This window comes from Ascaphus truei, chromosome 3, assembly GCF_040206685.1.
Source record: "Ascaphus truei isolate aAscTru1 chromosome 3, aAscTru1.hap1, whole genome shotgun sequence".
Lineage (NCBI taxonomy): Eukaryota > Metazoa > Chordata > Amphibia > Anura > Ascaphidae > Ascaphus > Ascaphus truei.
In genome coordinates, this window is record NC_134485.1 from 116,513,382 (window position 1) to 116,529,720 (window position 16,339).

At 41.7% G+C, this 16,339-nt stretch overlaps 1 protein-coding gene across 6 annotated transcripts in view; it reads left to right on the forward strand.

Annotated features, from left to right (window-relative positions):
- The first annotated feature begins 264 nt into the window (after window positions 1-264).
- The window catches only part of SHROOM2 (shroom family member 2), a 313,178-nt gene continuing 297,103 nt past the window's right edge, over window positions 265-16,339 (forward strand). For 3 of the 6 annotated variants that reach the window (XM_075589388.1, XM_075589387.1, XM_075589390.1), the window contains exon 1: window positions 265-1,508. In XM_075589388.1, the coding sequence (XP_075445503.1) occupies window positions 1,296-1,508 (213 nt within the window). In that variant the 5' untranslated portion in view covers window positions 265-1,295. The remainder of the gene's footprint in view (window positions 1,509-16,339) is intronic. The other 3 variants (XM_075589389.1, XM_075589391.1, XM_075589392.1) reach the window with 2 other exon arrangements.

A 16,339-nucleotide genomic window follows, 5' to 3' on the forward strand; every position in this document is an offset into this window, starting at 1 on the left:
ACACTGCTGAATGGTATTGTACCTTTAGCCTATTCTCTGCCAGGCCTCTCTGGCAGCTAATGGGTTAATCAGTCACCCTGGTCAAATATTTTAAATAATTAAAACAAACCAGCAGCTCTTTAGACTGAGAGACACTGTTACAATGACACACATTCTCGTCCAAGGGATAATCAGCGAGTGAATGAATGATTGCTAAACTAAGCAGGAGAGAGGGGGAAGGGGAGGGAGCCCAGCAGGGAAGCAACTCCTGCAGCCTTTTTTTTTTTTTAAATTCTGTATCTGCACAGCCTCCCCAGCTTCACTAATCACCAATCCCAGGCTGAGAAAACAGAAACGAGCCTTTCCCCTTTTGAAAAGAAAGAAGCAACCGGGAGAAGGGGAGAGCTGATTATTCATACAGGTTTGAAGCAGGAAGAGAGAGAGAGAGAGGCACAGACGCAATCCCACTGACCCAGCTTGCTCAGGCTGTGAAGAAGCACAGTCACCTCTGTGAAATCCAGTGATCGGATCTTGTGTTGTACCAGGAAGAGAGGACATTGTAACCTTTCTGTACCTAAAGGAGGTGGCTGATTTTTATTCTGCCTGAAAGCCCTGTGGACGTTTTTATTTGGAGTTTATTTTATTTTTTTACTTGAGCAGGTGGTTGCTGGAAGATTAGGCAACAGGTCTCTGTGGAAAACCTGACCACTCCTGGTAGCTGGGACTTGAACACCAGATCCGGTGATACAGATCCTCTTGGATCCACAGGGACGTGTGTCACCTGCTCACCATGTTTGTTCCCGAAGAGGGAGATCGGTGATCATTGTGCTTGGAGCAACCGAAGGCCCTGTGTTTCATGCAGTTGGGAGTTAACATGTTAGATCTCTCGTAATCCTTCCCTGTTTTAAGACAGGGGGGAAAAAAAATATTAGATAAACAAGTTATCTGCTCCCAGTTATTTTTCTACTTTCCCAGTATATCAATTATTTCGCTTTTTTTTTTTTTTACATTTTTCCTCAAGCAAGTGGACATAGATTGTGAGCTCACTCCCTTGGAATATAATCTTGATTTAGAAAAAGTTTACTATACATGCAGTCCTTACAGCAATATGCTTGCATAGCCCTGATTTATTTAGTCCTTTGGATGACATTATGAAACTGTAATCAAGAAAGGTAGGAGGAGTACCACTACTCAGGATCAGACTTCTGCAATGTTGTTCTTGTCCCATCCCAGTGGATCTGATTAAGAAATCCTTTTTGCAACTTGTTTCTTCTGGAAATTTGGGTGTCAGGGGGGTTGTGTGCACAGCCTGCACCATGGAGACCAGGGGTGGTGGACAAGAGAGGTTCTTTCCTGACAAGGATGTAAGGCTGAATCCAGGGTTGGTGGATCAAGGGCAAATGATGATGGTGGAGAGGAAGACAATAGAAGGTTACAGACTAGTGGAGGTGTTGCTTACTGGAGGGGCTCCTTGGGGTTTCACCTTGAAAGGTGGGAGGGAACACAGAGAGCCCCTCATTATCACCAAGGTAAGAAGTCTTTCTTAACCATTATTAAAGAAAAAGTTGTGTGGGGTTCTGGGAAATTATAAATGTTTAACATTTTAATATATTCACATATATATATATATATATATATATATATATATATATATATAATATATATAATATAAATATATATATATAATATAAATATATATATATATAATATATATATATATAATATATATGTGTGAATATCATCTCACACACACAAACACATATTGTGTAAACAACTATATGTAATGGTCCGTTATACAAAATGCAAAACACATATTTATTTCAAGTTTGAAACATAAACTACTTCAAGGTCCTCCATGGTCTTCTTTTAAAAATATATATAATTTACTTGTACAATATGCATGAATACAATCTATTAAATGCTTCACCTTGGAAGGTTGATGCATACAGAAATGTGCATTCAATAATTTATTAGGTGTCACAAATTGCTAGATAACTTTGGAGCTGCTACTGCAATTTAGTTTGTTACTTTTAAAGGTGCTGTAAACTGTCTTTGCTCAACATTTACTGTTCAGTTTAGAAATCCCCTTACTTTTTGTTTTTTTCTTTCAATGCATGATAAAATCTCTATGTAACAGTTGCTTAGATATTAAATTGTATATGTAATATATATATATATCTCAAATGGAAATATTACTGTATGCTCATTTGCATGTATTAGGTCTGCAACCCTGCCTTTCACCATTATCACCCAGCACACAGCACTTCCACTGCAGCAAGGGATTCTGGGAAATGACATGTGTGTTTATGTATATAATCTGTATCTGTTTCATACTGTATGTACTAGACTTTAGTAATGGCTATCTTTTGTACGCCAACAAGTGAATCATTACATCATTTATTCTCTGAAGTCTTATTCTTCCATCTTTACAAAGCTAATAATCACTTTAAAGGTTCTTCCCGTCTCTTAGTCACAGTATCATTGTAGGTTTATACCATCAAAAGAGAAACTCTCCACTTATTTATAAGATTAAAGGGTTTCCATCTTTGACAATAGTGTTTTACAAGTGAAATATTTTAAAGGAAAAAAATTTGAGAGGTGCCCGACTAATAATTGCCCATCCCTAATGCCTATTAAATCCTACACCAATCCCCACAGAGGGCCTTATTTCTTAAGTTTTCACTACTTGGATGGACTTCTTCAAGTAGATGTTGCAGGCAATGCATTATGGGTGTATGCAGAAACATTATCTTCAAGATCTTATATTTAACAATATCCTAGCATTTCAAAATGAGATCCCAATGTGCGTTAACTGGTGTAATATTTTTCAATTGAGTAATAACATATGGTACCCAAACAGACACAAGTGAGTGCTTTTGTGGTGGGTAAACTAAAAACACTGAGGTTTGACTGTTCAGTTGTCTTAGGCCTTTATTGTACTAAGCGCTGGCGAGCAAAAATACCTGTCTTCCTATGACAGTGTACGCATGCACGGCAGACAGTGTTGGCGCTGCAGCTTGATGGAAATACAAAGAAATCTGTATTTTCGTGCCACATGACACTGAGCCAATCACAGTGAGGCCTACACTTCTGACATCATGGCTACGCCTCCTAGCCACGCGCGTCACAGTTTGGCCTATAGGCACAAAATGCGCGCACAACGTCACGTGTGCGCCCAGCACTTAGTGTAATACATGCCTTAGGCCACGTTTATAGTAGAACCAGCAGTGTGCACGTGACCGCATGACATCACTCGCGCGCAAAACCTGCGTTGGAGGCAACAGGGAGGCGTGGCCGGGATGTTATGTGAGCGGTTCGCCCCCATGTCTGATTTTGGAAATCTTTTTTAAAGAATGGCGCACCTGGGTGCTGCGTTCGGGCTTCATTGAGCTGCATATGTTCTGGGGGCACGTGGTGTTGCATGCGTGCTGCCATTATAAGCACGGCCTTGCAGTACAGTTGTGTACTTGAGCTGAGAGCCATGTAACATATATGTAACTGCTCTGATTGGTCCATTATTTACATGAATTAACCATTTTATAGGTTTTATTTTTGTGATCGATCGGCAAAATCCTGTTTCATAGGGTTCACTAAATGGCTGCCTTTCCGTTTCAATCAATCCTTCAGTCAGTGTAACTCAGCAGCTACAATGTATTCTTATATTACTGAGGTAATATTAATTCTTGTTAGTTGCCGCTCCAACTGCTGGGAATATTAGAAACAAATGATCACAAACAGGAAAGTGTTGCAAATATTTTTCCACTGCTGGGAAAGTGTGCTAAAGCTTGCTATGGGCACATCAACGAATGCTCAATATATTAAAATTAATTAAAAATGGAATTAAGAGTTGAATTGAAAAAGAAATGTAAGTATCTAATATTACAGAACTGATTAAAAAAAAAAAAAACACATGCAGGAGATTGCATGGATTGCTCCTCTAATTTTTGGCGAATTGATTTTAACATAGGTTTGAAGCAGGGGGTCTCAGAGCAGAACACCATTAATTAATTAATTGGGTTCAGCTCTGGAGAGTCCCTGCTTCAAACCTACGTTACAATAATAATTATTAAAAAAAAAAAAAAAAAGCATGAATTGCGCTTTTTAAAAAAAATAATTTTTTTTATAGGATCTACATATAGTCACCAAGGGTACTTTGTAAAAAAAAAACAAAAACAAAAAAAAAATAACAATTGTGTGGGTTTAAGACTAACAAGAGCCAAAATCTAATCTAACTGATAAGTTACTTTTAACTAAGTGAGACCACAGCAGCTCCTAAGAGCCCAGGTTGTATTCGGAAAAGAATCCTTGGGAAGTTGGCTACTCCTACAGTCTAAGCGTGTAGGGGTCCATGTTAAAATGGATTTGAAGCAAAAGGTGACACTGCTCATTTGCATGTCATTACCCAGAATCCCTGGCTGCAGTGGAAGCATTGTATGCTAAGGCTGCGGTCCCAGTGTGCACTGCAGCACGCACGCCCGGCGCTTCACTGCGGTCTTGGGAGAGATTGCGACGGGAGGGGGGTTTTGCAGGGGCTTTTTTTTTTTTTTTTTTTGTATTTGAGAAAACTTGCAGTACAGCGCGGCTGCCAAATGCGTGCCGAGGTAGGTACAGGGCCCGGTCTGATTGGGGGGGGGGGCGGTGCTTGTGCGCATAGCGCACGCCGAGGTGTGCACTGTAGAACGCACTGGGCCCGCAGCCTAATAGGTAATGAGGAAGAAAGCAGGGTTGCAGACCCGTCTGAGACATGCGAATATGCTCACAAGTGGTATTTCTATTTTCTACTCCTATATAGGCTCTCCATGGTTCCTAAACCCCTATGAATTTGTGCAAAGAATCTGCTTGTACACTGGTCAGTTTTCACATCCCAAAACCGCTCCATATTTGAGTTCTTTGTTGCTTCAGAGATGGGGCATTGAGCGTCCACCAGGCCTTGTTATCTTACATCTTGTGACCAAGTAGATATGGACCATACATTTATTTTCGTTCTTGGTACAGTAAGTCAGCAGGTCTACACAAAAGAGCGTGCATCCAAAATGTACGATCTCCCAAAGATCCCTAATTCTCGGACACTGCCGTCAGTCCCAGTGTGATATGAGCAGGGTGACATCTTTATGTGCAGTTTTATTCATCTGCTAAGTAAAAATCCACTTTTTAAATCTAAAGTCCGGGCCTGAATTGTATCTACAAGAGTAGTTGGCCGCTTTTTGACAATCCTTATAAAAATGATCACTGTCATATAATGACCCTGAGTGCAGTAATTATTGTACAGGGCAGACTCCACATGACCACCAAACAGTATTTTGCTAGAGTTTATCTCTTACCTTGGTAAATTCAGAAGATCAGACTGCTATGATGTGTGTGTTGCTGTAGTGTCACACATCCACTTGTCAAAACATAACGGGGGTGACTTCTCTTTTTATATTTGTTACATGTTGCTTATTGGTTCCTAACTAGTGGAAGCCTTGCATACCTTTACTGTTGGATCACTGTTGGTGAATGCATGGAGCTGGTGCTGAATCCGGCTGGTGTGATGCATGGCATGAAATATGATTGTGTTCTCATACAATAAAGAGACGGGGTAAAGGGTAAAAACACTCCAAAGAATTTGATTAGTATGAAGACATTGTACAGCAAATAAAAATCACCTGTGAGCACATTCACATGTCACTCAGACAGGTCTGCAACCCTGCTTTTCACCATATATCTCTTGGCATTACAGTACTTTCACTGCAGTCAGGGATTCTGGGAAATTACATGCAAATGAGCACACAGTGTCACCATTTGCCTCAAATCCATTTTTACATGGAACCCTTATAATCTTATGCTCGCTGCATTACACAGCTTTCAGGACAACCTGTGTTTTGATGCATAGCCAGTAAACCTACTCAGACAGCCGCTTCGACCTTTTTTGGCCCGATCAGTGTGAGGCTGGTTATACTGGCTTTGCAATATTAAAGTTTAAAGAAACTTATCAGATTTGATTGACATTTTTAATCCCCTGTATTTAATCTATTAAGATGCAACAGTCTAGGTCCTAGGAGGAACTGTGTCTTTGTCGATAAAGGGATAATTCAATGTACTCCAATTGTACCGTTATTAACTTCAATAAGGATTTTCGGCCAATAACAGTTTTTTGGCAATAACTGCATGTTCTGCTTCTTCGAGCATATTAAATTCCCTCTTCTTGAGGCTGAACTCAATCCCACAAGCTTGTCCATTCTAGACCAACATCTTAACCACTACTTCACCTCGATCTAAACTTTTGCACATCTGCGGTTTACAAATACATATTATATGTCTGATGCAGTCATGGGGATTGTGACGAAACGCGTAGGGACTTGACTGTGTTGCGTGGTACATCATCACATTAGCGTGAGCTACTGAGTTCAGAGGAACTCCACAATTGTGTGCTGTGTGAATATAAATAATAGTTTGTCGGACTTCTAACACTGCCTGCTGTGCGCAATTCTATCCAGATTGTAAAGCCGCGATTCTAGTGCAGGAGCGCATGTGATGGAGCGCACGGTTTCGCATGCGCCTATCGTCCGAGCGATCTGTGTTCTCTGATGGGGAGGCATGGCTGTGATGTCACCAGGCTGTTTCGCCCCCATTGGCTGAACCGCTCACGTGAAGCGGCCCGTCGCGCAAAAAATATGAATTTTTGTCACTTCAATATTTTGTTGCGCATCGCACTCCCCCGCGCACTATGGCTGGCCTGATAGAGGTAAGTATTTTGTTTGCGCCGTGCACACTATAATCATGGCCCAAGACCTTCAGAGCAGGTGCCAGCAGGGCGTTGCGGCTCATCCAGCAGGATATCCATGCCTTCTACATCATGAGATGACCGATACTAACCACCACAATTCTATAGTGAGATTTCATCTCCCAAATGGGTTCTTCCTCACTTCACTTGTGAGTATGCCAATCTAGAGGTGTGTTGTGTTTTTTTTTTTTTTTTTTATGACATTTCTTTAGCGACGTTCATGTGTTTTGCTTGAGATGGAAGTCAGGGGTGACGGAAGTGACGTCACTGCTAGCAGATGAGGCCATCAGTGTTGCCAACTGGCAGCAGGACTCACCAGAGACGAGAAACACGCACACATTCACGCATCCCCTGAACACCCCCTAGTCAGCCACCAAACTGCCCCGTGTCCCCGTACCTGCCCTCCCGTGAGCTGCAGACAGTGAGCCGCCGCCAAGCACATCCCCCCCCATGAGCTGCTGCCGAACACATCCCCCCCCCAGTCAACCGCCGAACTCCCCATGTCCCCATACCTGCCATGCCCCCGTGAGTTGCTGAGCAAACCCTCCCACGAGCTGCAGACAGTGAGTCGCCGCCGAACTCCCCCGTGAGCCGCAGACAGTGAGCCACCGACGCCGAACACCCCCTCCCCCGGTGCACACCCTCTCCGCTCCGCCGGGGGAGAGAGGGGGGAAAGTGTAGTCAATAGAGAGGGGGAGGCAGGATCCTGATAATAACACACACACTGACTGACATGCAGAGTCTCGCACACGCACACACATACATGGAATCTCGCGCACACACAGACGCGTGCACGCAAAATTCACAGTTGGTATAAAAATATTAGGGTCGAGCATGCGCGTTCTAAGGCTTGTTATATAGTAGGTGCTAGTGCGCACGGGCGTGTGCCTGGCATTGCACGTGGCGTGCGCGTTTAGTTGGTAGGCTGCAAGCGGGGACACTCATGGTTAGGGGGCGTGGCTGTCACGGCTCTAGGCCGCGCTGGGATTAATTTGCAGCACTGCAGCAGCGTGAAAATACAATTTTATTGTAATTTCCCTGGTCTGCCGCGCCACTGGTCACGACTATGTGCGCGTGTCCCTAGTATAGAAACGTCTGGCTTACACAGCCAATTGTAATTGCAGCACGCGTGCGCGCACTATGTTACAGGCCTACTGTTGTGGCTAAGCTTAATCTAAAGCTTAACCGCAATTGTTCGGGGCTTTTTTTTTAGCCGCCAAACTTGGCCGCGCCAGCCGCATCTCGCGGCCGCGCGCCGGCCGTTTCTCCATTCAGCGCTAATGGCGCTGAACAATGGAAACGCCTGCGGTGCCGAAAAAAAAAACCCAGCGTCTGCACGCGGTTTAAAAATACCCGCGGAGAAAGCCGCATTAGATTAAAGGCGGCCGCCACTGTAAGTCACACTTCGTGTTTTGTCATTGAAATCGTGTTTTTTTTATTTTTACTTAATATCACCATCACAAATACAATTTGTGTAACAAAAGTTTCACTTAAAATGCGTGTTCTCAGCACACACCCTTTTTTATTATTTATTTTTTTACTTGTTCTGTATGATTACATTTAATATTTTGAGCTATGTATGTATGTATGTATTATGTGACACACTGTGCCCATTTGCATGTCATTACCCAGAATCCCTGGCTGCAGTGGAAACATTGTTTGATATATATAAAAATGTAATCATTAGATATATGAGCATAACTATCTATTTACAGGACTGTTCTGCAATCTTGTTTTTACGTTTGTCTTTCTAAATAGGTTCTTTAACATGTTGACAAAGTTGTGTTGCTAGAAAAACCATGGAAAAGTACCAAAGACTGCTTTATTGTTCTGGTTTTGTTGCCGGGAAACTGAAGGGCAAAGTACCAGAGAACTCCCTGATGTGAATCCTAATTTGTAATAATAATCGCTGCATGCTTGAAAAATAAATAAATGGAATAATATGTATACTCTTGGATAATTCTTTAGATAACATTTATTTGAAGAGGAGGGGTGGTCTAGGAGTCATGGAATTTATTTTGGACTAGGAGAATCTGCAGTGTATTGAAATGACCGCTCTTCATGACATTTGACTATCACATGTTGCCTTCAGCCTCCAGCATCAACCTAAATTGTGAGTGTAGAATTTTATATAGGAATAAATATTTTCATTATTGTTTGAAATTCTAACAAATATACCTAATGCTTTATTTACTGCAACGTGCATAGCAATACAAGTAGTTTGTAATCAAGTTACAGTATAAAACTTATAATATAAAGCAGCAAAACGTGAAAACATATATGGTTTTTTTTCCCATCAGTTCTGTAGTATTTCATTTGTTGAACGCTTTGTGTTTTTTTTAATGAGTTTTAATATCCGTTTATTTCTATAGCCGCATTTAACCCACCTCCCAGCAGAGCAAGATCTTTATTACACTTTTTTTTCCTATTTGTAATAATTTCTTGCCAATGTTCCCAGCAGTTTGAGCTGTAAACTGTAACAATAGATAATGTTACCTTGTTATTATACAGATACATTGTAGCTGCTGAGTTACACTGACTGAACTCAAAGGCGGCCATTCTGTTAGGCTACAATCAGGGTTTTTACAGATTTTATAACGGGAGCACCAAACTATTACCATTTTAGGTAAGAATGTAGAATTGCACATTGTCACATGCTTTACATATAAAAATAAGAAGAAAATAAAAGGGGTGAAATGTAGCATTGCTGCTTTAAAAAACTCAAATTGGTTCAATATGCTTGGGTAAGTCAAGTTCTCACCCTTTTCTTCAATCATTATTAAAAACATAAGCCCAAGCTTTACTGTACATTTACCAGCAACAACTTTGTGTACACACTTAAAGTAGTCAACAATACTATAGTAAATGTACACTCATAAAATGTGATGACTGTAATCCTAAAATTACACTGTGAATAGTCATTTACTTAGTGTAACAAAATATGAGGTTTACTCAATTGGTGTGGTAAAACATTTACAGCTACTTGGGCTACAGTATGTACTGTATGTAAACATGCAGTGTGTCATCAAAATGTATTGCTACAGTATCGGGGGGAAACCTCCAGTTGCTCAAATTGCTTAATGCCCCACACTTAAATTAATAGAATAAGCAGAGAAGGGAACTGCAGAATTTCCAAATGGTTCAACCGAGTCCATCAGACATGACAGCTCCATGTCGTGATCTACACTCCAAAATCTACCTCGCTTCGCGCACCTCCACCCTCTTTTGCCCATGTGATTGAAGAGGAGTTCTCCGCACTACTCCTCATTTCACCATGCAAGCTGCTCTCTTGATCCTATTCCCTCACATCTCATCCGCTCACTCTCTGGCACATTGAGTCCCACCCCAACTCACCTTTTTTTACCTTCTCTCTGGCACATTCCCATCTTCTTTGAAACATACATTCATCATGGCCATTGTAAAGAAGTTGTCCAAAAATATTCACCCGGTGCTCTAAGTGTGTGAAATAGTCAAAACTCATGAATTGAAGTGAATAATCCATACATGAATATTGCTTACATTTCCATAGTGCAATGTGAAAATAACCAGTGGGGAAGAAAATATATAATATGATGTACAACTAGTTGCCGCAGCTCTACCCTTGTTGAGCTTTCCTCTGGGGTTCTTAAAGTGGGAGTTGCAGAAATACGGGGAGCGCAGGTAACCGGAAAAAAATAAAAGCAAATATGGTGCAATACCGTCTGATAAAAGTGAAAAAGTGAATCAACACTCATGGAATGCACACTCACAATATAGGCGTCATCAGGCAACAAATCCCATAAAGACTTTTAACCAATGTTTCTTTCACCCCACAATACGATGCTCCAATGTGTCGGTGCATAGGATGCAGTTAGGGGATCCCATGCAAAAAGAGAAAACCGGGGAGTGCCAATTGTAACGTATTAAATGCAAGTGAATACAAGCCAAATACAAACTCGCATTTTAAACCATTAAAGTAGGCATTGATAGGTAGCAGAAAAGTGTCGTGGAGGTGTAAGGGCAATCTCAGTCAGCAGGTGTCTCCAACGCTCGCGTCTGGGAACTGGTGGGCTCTCGGCTCCCTTAGACGCCAATGACTTTCCGTCTCGTGACCGACCGACGTAGCCAATGTGATGACGTCGATTCCTCCAGCTGACACTCTTCTCATACTCTATGTGTTTCGCTCCTTGCTTCATCAGGAGTCGGCTATAGTAACACTGGTTGGCCCGTTCAAAATTTCCTACACTGCCCAATTGAGGCAGTGTTTCAGGACAGGCCCCCAGATTAGCTTTCAAATGTTACTAACACCTGTGGTGTGCTTGAGAACAATTCATATAGTGCCTAACATAATGGTACATCTTGGAAATCCACCGACCTGTTTCAAAGTGTTGCACAAATTACAAAAAATATACATTTTTTATTACATAACTAAAATATATAATAAAATATTAAAAACAGAAAAGATACACATAAAACATCAGAGTGAACCTCAAAGTCCTATCTACACACTAAAATACATGATGTCCACAGAAATTCTGTGGAGGCATAGACAAGAGTTAGCATGTAACATAGAGACCTCAGAAATCCACATACAAAAACATAGTATCTTAAGAGAAAATGTCCAACTCACTACATCAATTATTCCAATAATATACATTCTAAGAAAGTGTGTGTGTGTGTGTGTGTGTGTGTGTGTGTGTGTGTGTGTGTGTGTATATATAAAAGACAGTATGAAATTCCTTAATATAGTTTAGTCAATCATGTATAATAAAATTTGAGAAAGGCAGCAATAGCTACATCTATATTAAGACCATGGGGTATCAATGTTTTAAGTTTAAAAATTCAATAACTATCCATTTTGAATTAGTTTTCTGACTCCTATCCTCTCCTCTTCAACGACTTTTTCTACATATTCAATTTGAGTGGGGCTCTGTGTGACAGAGATTCCTGTGGGATTGGCACTGTGCATATTGGAGTACGTGTGTTTGAACAAACAGGTAACATTAAGAAAAACTATTGACACACGGCGTACCATAACACTTCTCCAATATGCCCAATGCTAATCCCACAGGACTCAAATATTGGGCTATTGAACATTTAGAAAGTCATTAGGGGATTTGCTGCATGATGACGCCTATATTGTGAGTCTGAATTCCGTGAGTGTTGATTCACTTTTTCACTTTTATCAGACGGTATTGCACCATATTTGCTTTTATTTTTTTTCCGGTTACCTGCGCTCCCCGTATTTCTGCCACTACCATTATAAAGAAGCCCTTTGACCCAGTCTCTCTGTCTAACTACCGCCTTTATATCTCCACTCCAATTTGCCTACAAGCTCTTTTGAACGGCTTGTATACAACGGCTTGACTCGCTTTCTCTCCTCCAACTCCCTGCATGACTCTTTGCAATCTGGTTTCTGTCCTCTACAGTCCACCGCGACAGACCTAACAAAAGTGGCCAATGACCTACTCACACCTTAGTCTAGGTAATTTGGCCATACTAATTCTCCTGCATATCTCTGCTGTCTTCCACACCGTTAACCACCCTCTTCTTCTGCTCACCATAAACTCTGTGCTGCAGCCCACCTGTGGTTCAAGTACTACCTATCAAACCACTCATTTATTCTTTCTCTGGTGTCATCTCCTCATTCCCACTTTCTGTCGGGGGCCCACAAAACTGTCCATGGCCATCTACTCTTCTCACTCGACACCTCTTCTCTTGATGAACTAATACAATCTTTTGGTTTTCAGCATCATCTCTATCCTGATGACACCCAAATCTACCTTTCCTCTCCTGACCTCTTCATCTATCTTGTCCTGTATCACAAACTCTACATAATCTTATCCTGGATGTCCTAGCATTACCTCAAGCTTAACCTTTCCAAAACAGAACTAATGATTTTTCACCCTTCCGCTCACACCTATACCCAAACTCTCCCTCACTGCCAATAATAACACAATCTCATAAACACATTAAAACCGCTTCCAAGGGGTCATCTTTGACTCTGCCCTCTTCATTAATCATATTCAAGCCCCTACTAAGTCCTGCTGCCTCAACTTCTAAACTATTGCTAGGATACACCCATTTCTCACTATTAAAATCCTAAGTCACTCACTCATCCTGTGTTGCTTTGACTACTATAACTTTCTCTTAGTTGGCATTCCCACTCGTCCACCTGTCCCAACTTCAATCCATCCAAAATGCTGCCGTCAGACCCCTCACCGCTCAACTTCTGCTGCTCCACTATGCAAATCCCTAAACTGGCTTCCCATATCCTCTAGAATTAAAACCCTAGCTCTGACTTACAAAGCTCTCAACAATGTGCCCCCCCCCCTTGCATCCCAGCCCTCATACCAAAATTACCCGTAAACTCCCCCTGTGTTCTGCCCACGGCACCCGCCTCACCTCCTGCTTTACCACTTCTCACGCCTGCCTACAATACTCCTTCTCCCATGCTGCGCAACCCCTCTGGGATTCCCTACCACTCCCCCAGCTTTCAGACATTCAAAAACTCAAAATTCACCTTTTTTAAGGAAGCCTATCTGGCATACTCCCAAAATCCACCTCCGCCCCACAACCCTATTGGTACCAGCTGTGCAACTGGGCCTAACTCCACGCTATCTAACACCCTCTACCATTCACACTCCCAAACATTAATGGGACCGGCTGTGCGGCTGGACCATACCCCAACCGGAGGAATACCCCCCACAATGAGCAGACACCTTTTACCTTTTTGGTTCAACATTGTCCCTCATTCCCTGTAGATTGTAACCTCTCAGGAGCTGGGCCCTCATTACGTTCTGTATCTGTTTGTGCTTGTCTGCCCTTACTTGTATGTCATACAGTTGATGTAATTGATGTTACTCTGAACCCCCATTTTTACCACACTGCAGACTATGTTGGGGCTTTACAAATAAATGATGATAATAAAGTGAGCAAATTGAGATGATAATAAAGTGAGAAATTATCTAAGATAATCTTAGAAAACAGACCGTACAATAGCCCAGGCGTAATTATGGAATATGTGTTGGAGGGTGTACCTCAGGCACCCTCTACTTGGATGGATCCTTCACGGTTTCCCCATCCAAGTGTCTGACTTTGACTCGGCTATCATTTAGTCAAAAAATTATCAATTCAGAGCTAAGCTCATTGCACCAATGCTGAGCTTTTTTAATTGTCATTGGATATGTAAAAAAAAATGCAATGCCTTCTAGATCTGTTCTATATAAAGTACATAATTGGGAGCACTGGAGATAATGTTGGTTTGGTCCTGGCTCATGAATAAAGGTTCATTTACTATGCAGGCGTCCCACACTGAAAGGTGTCATATAGTAGAAGACACCATTGACTTGAATGGGATGTATGTATGTATGTATGTATGTACAGGCATACCCCGGTTTAAGGATACTCGCTTTAAGTACACTCGCGAGTACGGACATATTTTCAATAGCCCCATACCCCTGTGTCCGTATGCTGGCTTTGCAAGTACGGATACTTATTCTGCCCTATAGACCACCGTAGTAGTGACGCGCTGATTCCCCTTGCCCAATTTGCAAACGGCAGCTCGCGCCTGTCAGCATGTCCTGAACAGAAATACCGGCTCCTTACGTGTACCGAAGCATCGATAAGTGGAAAAAGGTAGTGCTTCACTTTAAGTACATTTTCGCTTTACATACATGCTCTGGACCCATTACGTACGTTAATGTGGGGTATGCCTGTATGTGTGTCTTTATATAGTGTCATCCATGTACATGGCACTTTACAGCAGTAATAGACGTGACGTAATAGGAAAAAGCTCTTTAACATAAAAGCAACATTAGGAAAATGAGTCCCTGCCCTGAAGTGATTATAATCAAAGTGGTAAGTAGGTAAAATTTACAGAGATAGTAGGGGGGTGTTATGTTAAATGTGTATGCAAGGGATCATGGTAACTGCATATAGGATGTATAGTATCAGCCAATGGAGCTACCCAAATGCTTAATTGAGGGGAGTTTTAAGATGGGTCTTAAAGGTGGAGAGAAAAGGTTCTAGTCAGATTGAGGGAAAGGGCATTCCAAAGGTGTGGGGCAGTGAGTGAGCGAGAGAGAGGTTTTAGGTGGGAGAGGGCCTTAGATGCAAAATGTTATGGCAGAATACTGCTTAGTAAATATGGGCCAAAATAATCATTCTAATCCAGCATTGGCAAAAAGATCCCTTGTGGTCAGACGCTTGGCATAAATGTGTATATTTAGTAATGACGAATAGTTTAGATCACTGTGTACTGTTTTGTTCATAATTTTTCAAGAACACTGCACGTCACTTTTAGAGAACTGCTGCTTCCCTATTTGTTTTTAAGGTATTCATAAAATGTCATGTTAACTAGGGTTTAAGGAGTTCAGTTCCTGTTTCCAAACAGAAAATTAAAGCACAGTTCCATGCAGGTTTCCAATTTAACGTAATCAGTGGGGTTTTTTGAGACTGTAATACTTCTCCTTACCCTTTTGGTCTTTGTAAGTTATTTTGATGCCTCCAGTAGCCAACTTGCCAGGAATAGAAAACAATTGAAATGGATTCATTTGAATGGCTGGCTGCTAATGTAAAAACAACTGTGCATATGTCACTCTTCTTTGTGTAAACGCTGACAAATACATTTTCTATTTACACGTCGTGCGATTTCATTGTTCATTTATTTTTGTTTCTGCCCTTTTTTCAAACTTCTCTAACACTGTCAAACCGTGTCACTTCACTTGAGATGATCTTGTTGAAGAATCTGTCTTTAAAGGAGCAGTAGGTTAAAGACTGGCATTTAAAAATTACCTGAGAGAACTGTATCACATCTGTTACAAAATAAGTCGTCCACAGTTATCATTAGACTTTCATGTTAACTGGTATCCTTTTTATATCATTGGATGTGTATGAAATTGCAATGCATGGTTCTAGTTTCTTATATCATAGGAGTGGTTCAGTGAGTAAAGGCAATGAAACAGAGTGACCTTGGGCAAGTCACTTTATCTCCATGTGCCTCAGGCACCAAAAACACATAGATCCGAGGTGGGCAACCCTGTCACTAATCGCCACAAGTGGCAAATATGCCACGAAAGTGTTGCAAATTTTTGAATTTGCCAGCTCCCACAGTAAAATAAACTTTTTCCTGATGGTGTGTGTGCTGGTTTTCGCTTTCTGAATGAGTCTACGAAGTGAATCGGCCTATTTTGATCTGGTTTAATACTTCGCCGGCCAATTCAGTTAAACAGCAATTCTACTTGTTGCCAAGTAGAACAAAGAAAAACCAGTCAAACAAATATATAAAGGGAACCAATAAGTGCACTGTAAAAAATGCACTTAAAAAAGAAGGGTTAACTCAAAAGAACCCATGATGGGGGATACCGAGCAGAGCACCCCGCCTAACGCCCACTGGGAGGCAAACTCCGAAACCGTCCCAGCGGACTCGGCGTACGTGAACTCTGCCCGAATACGGGAGTGCACCAGCGCCCGGAATACTGCCACAATGTTCGTTGGCACCCCCCTCTCCAAACACTGCTTCCTGGTCTTGTAAATGGCTACCTTAGCCACTGCCAGGAGCAGGTTGACTAGGAGATCCCTAGGCTTATTGTCTCGGGACACTGGGCACCCAAAAAT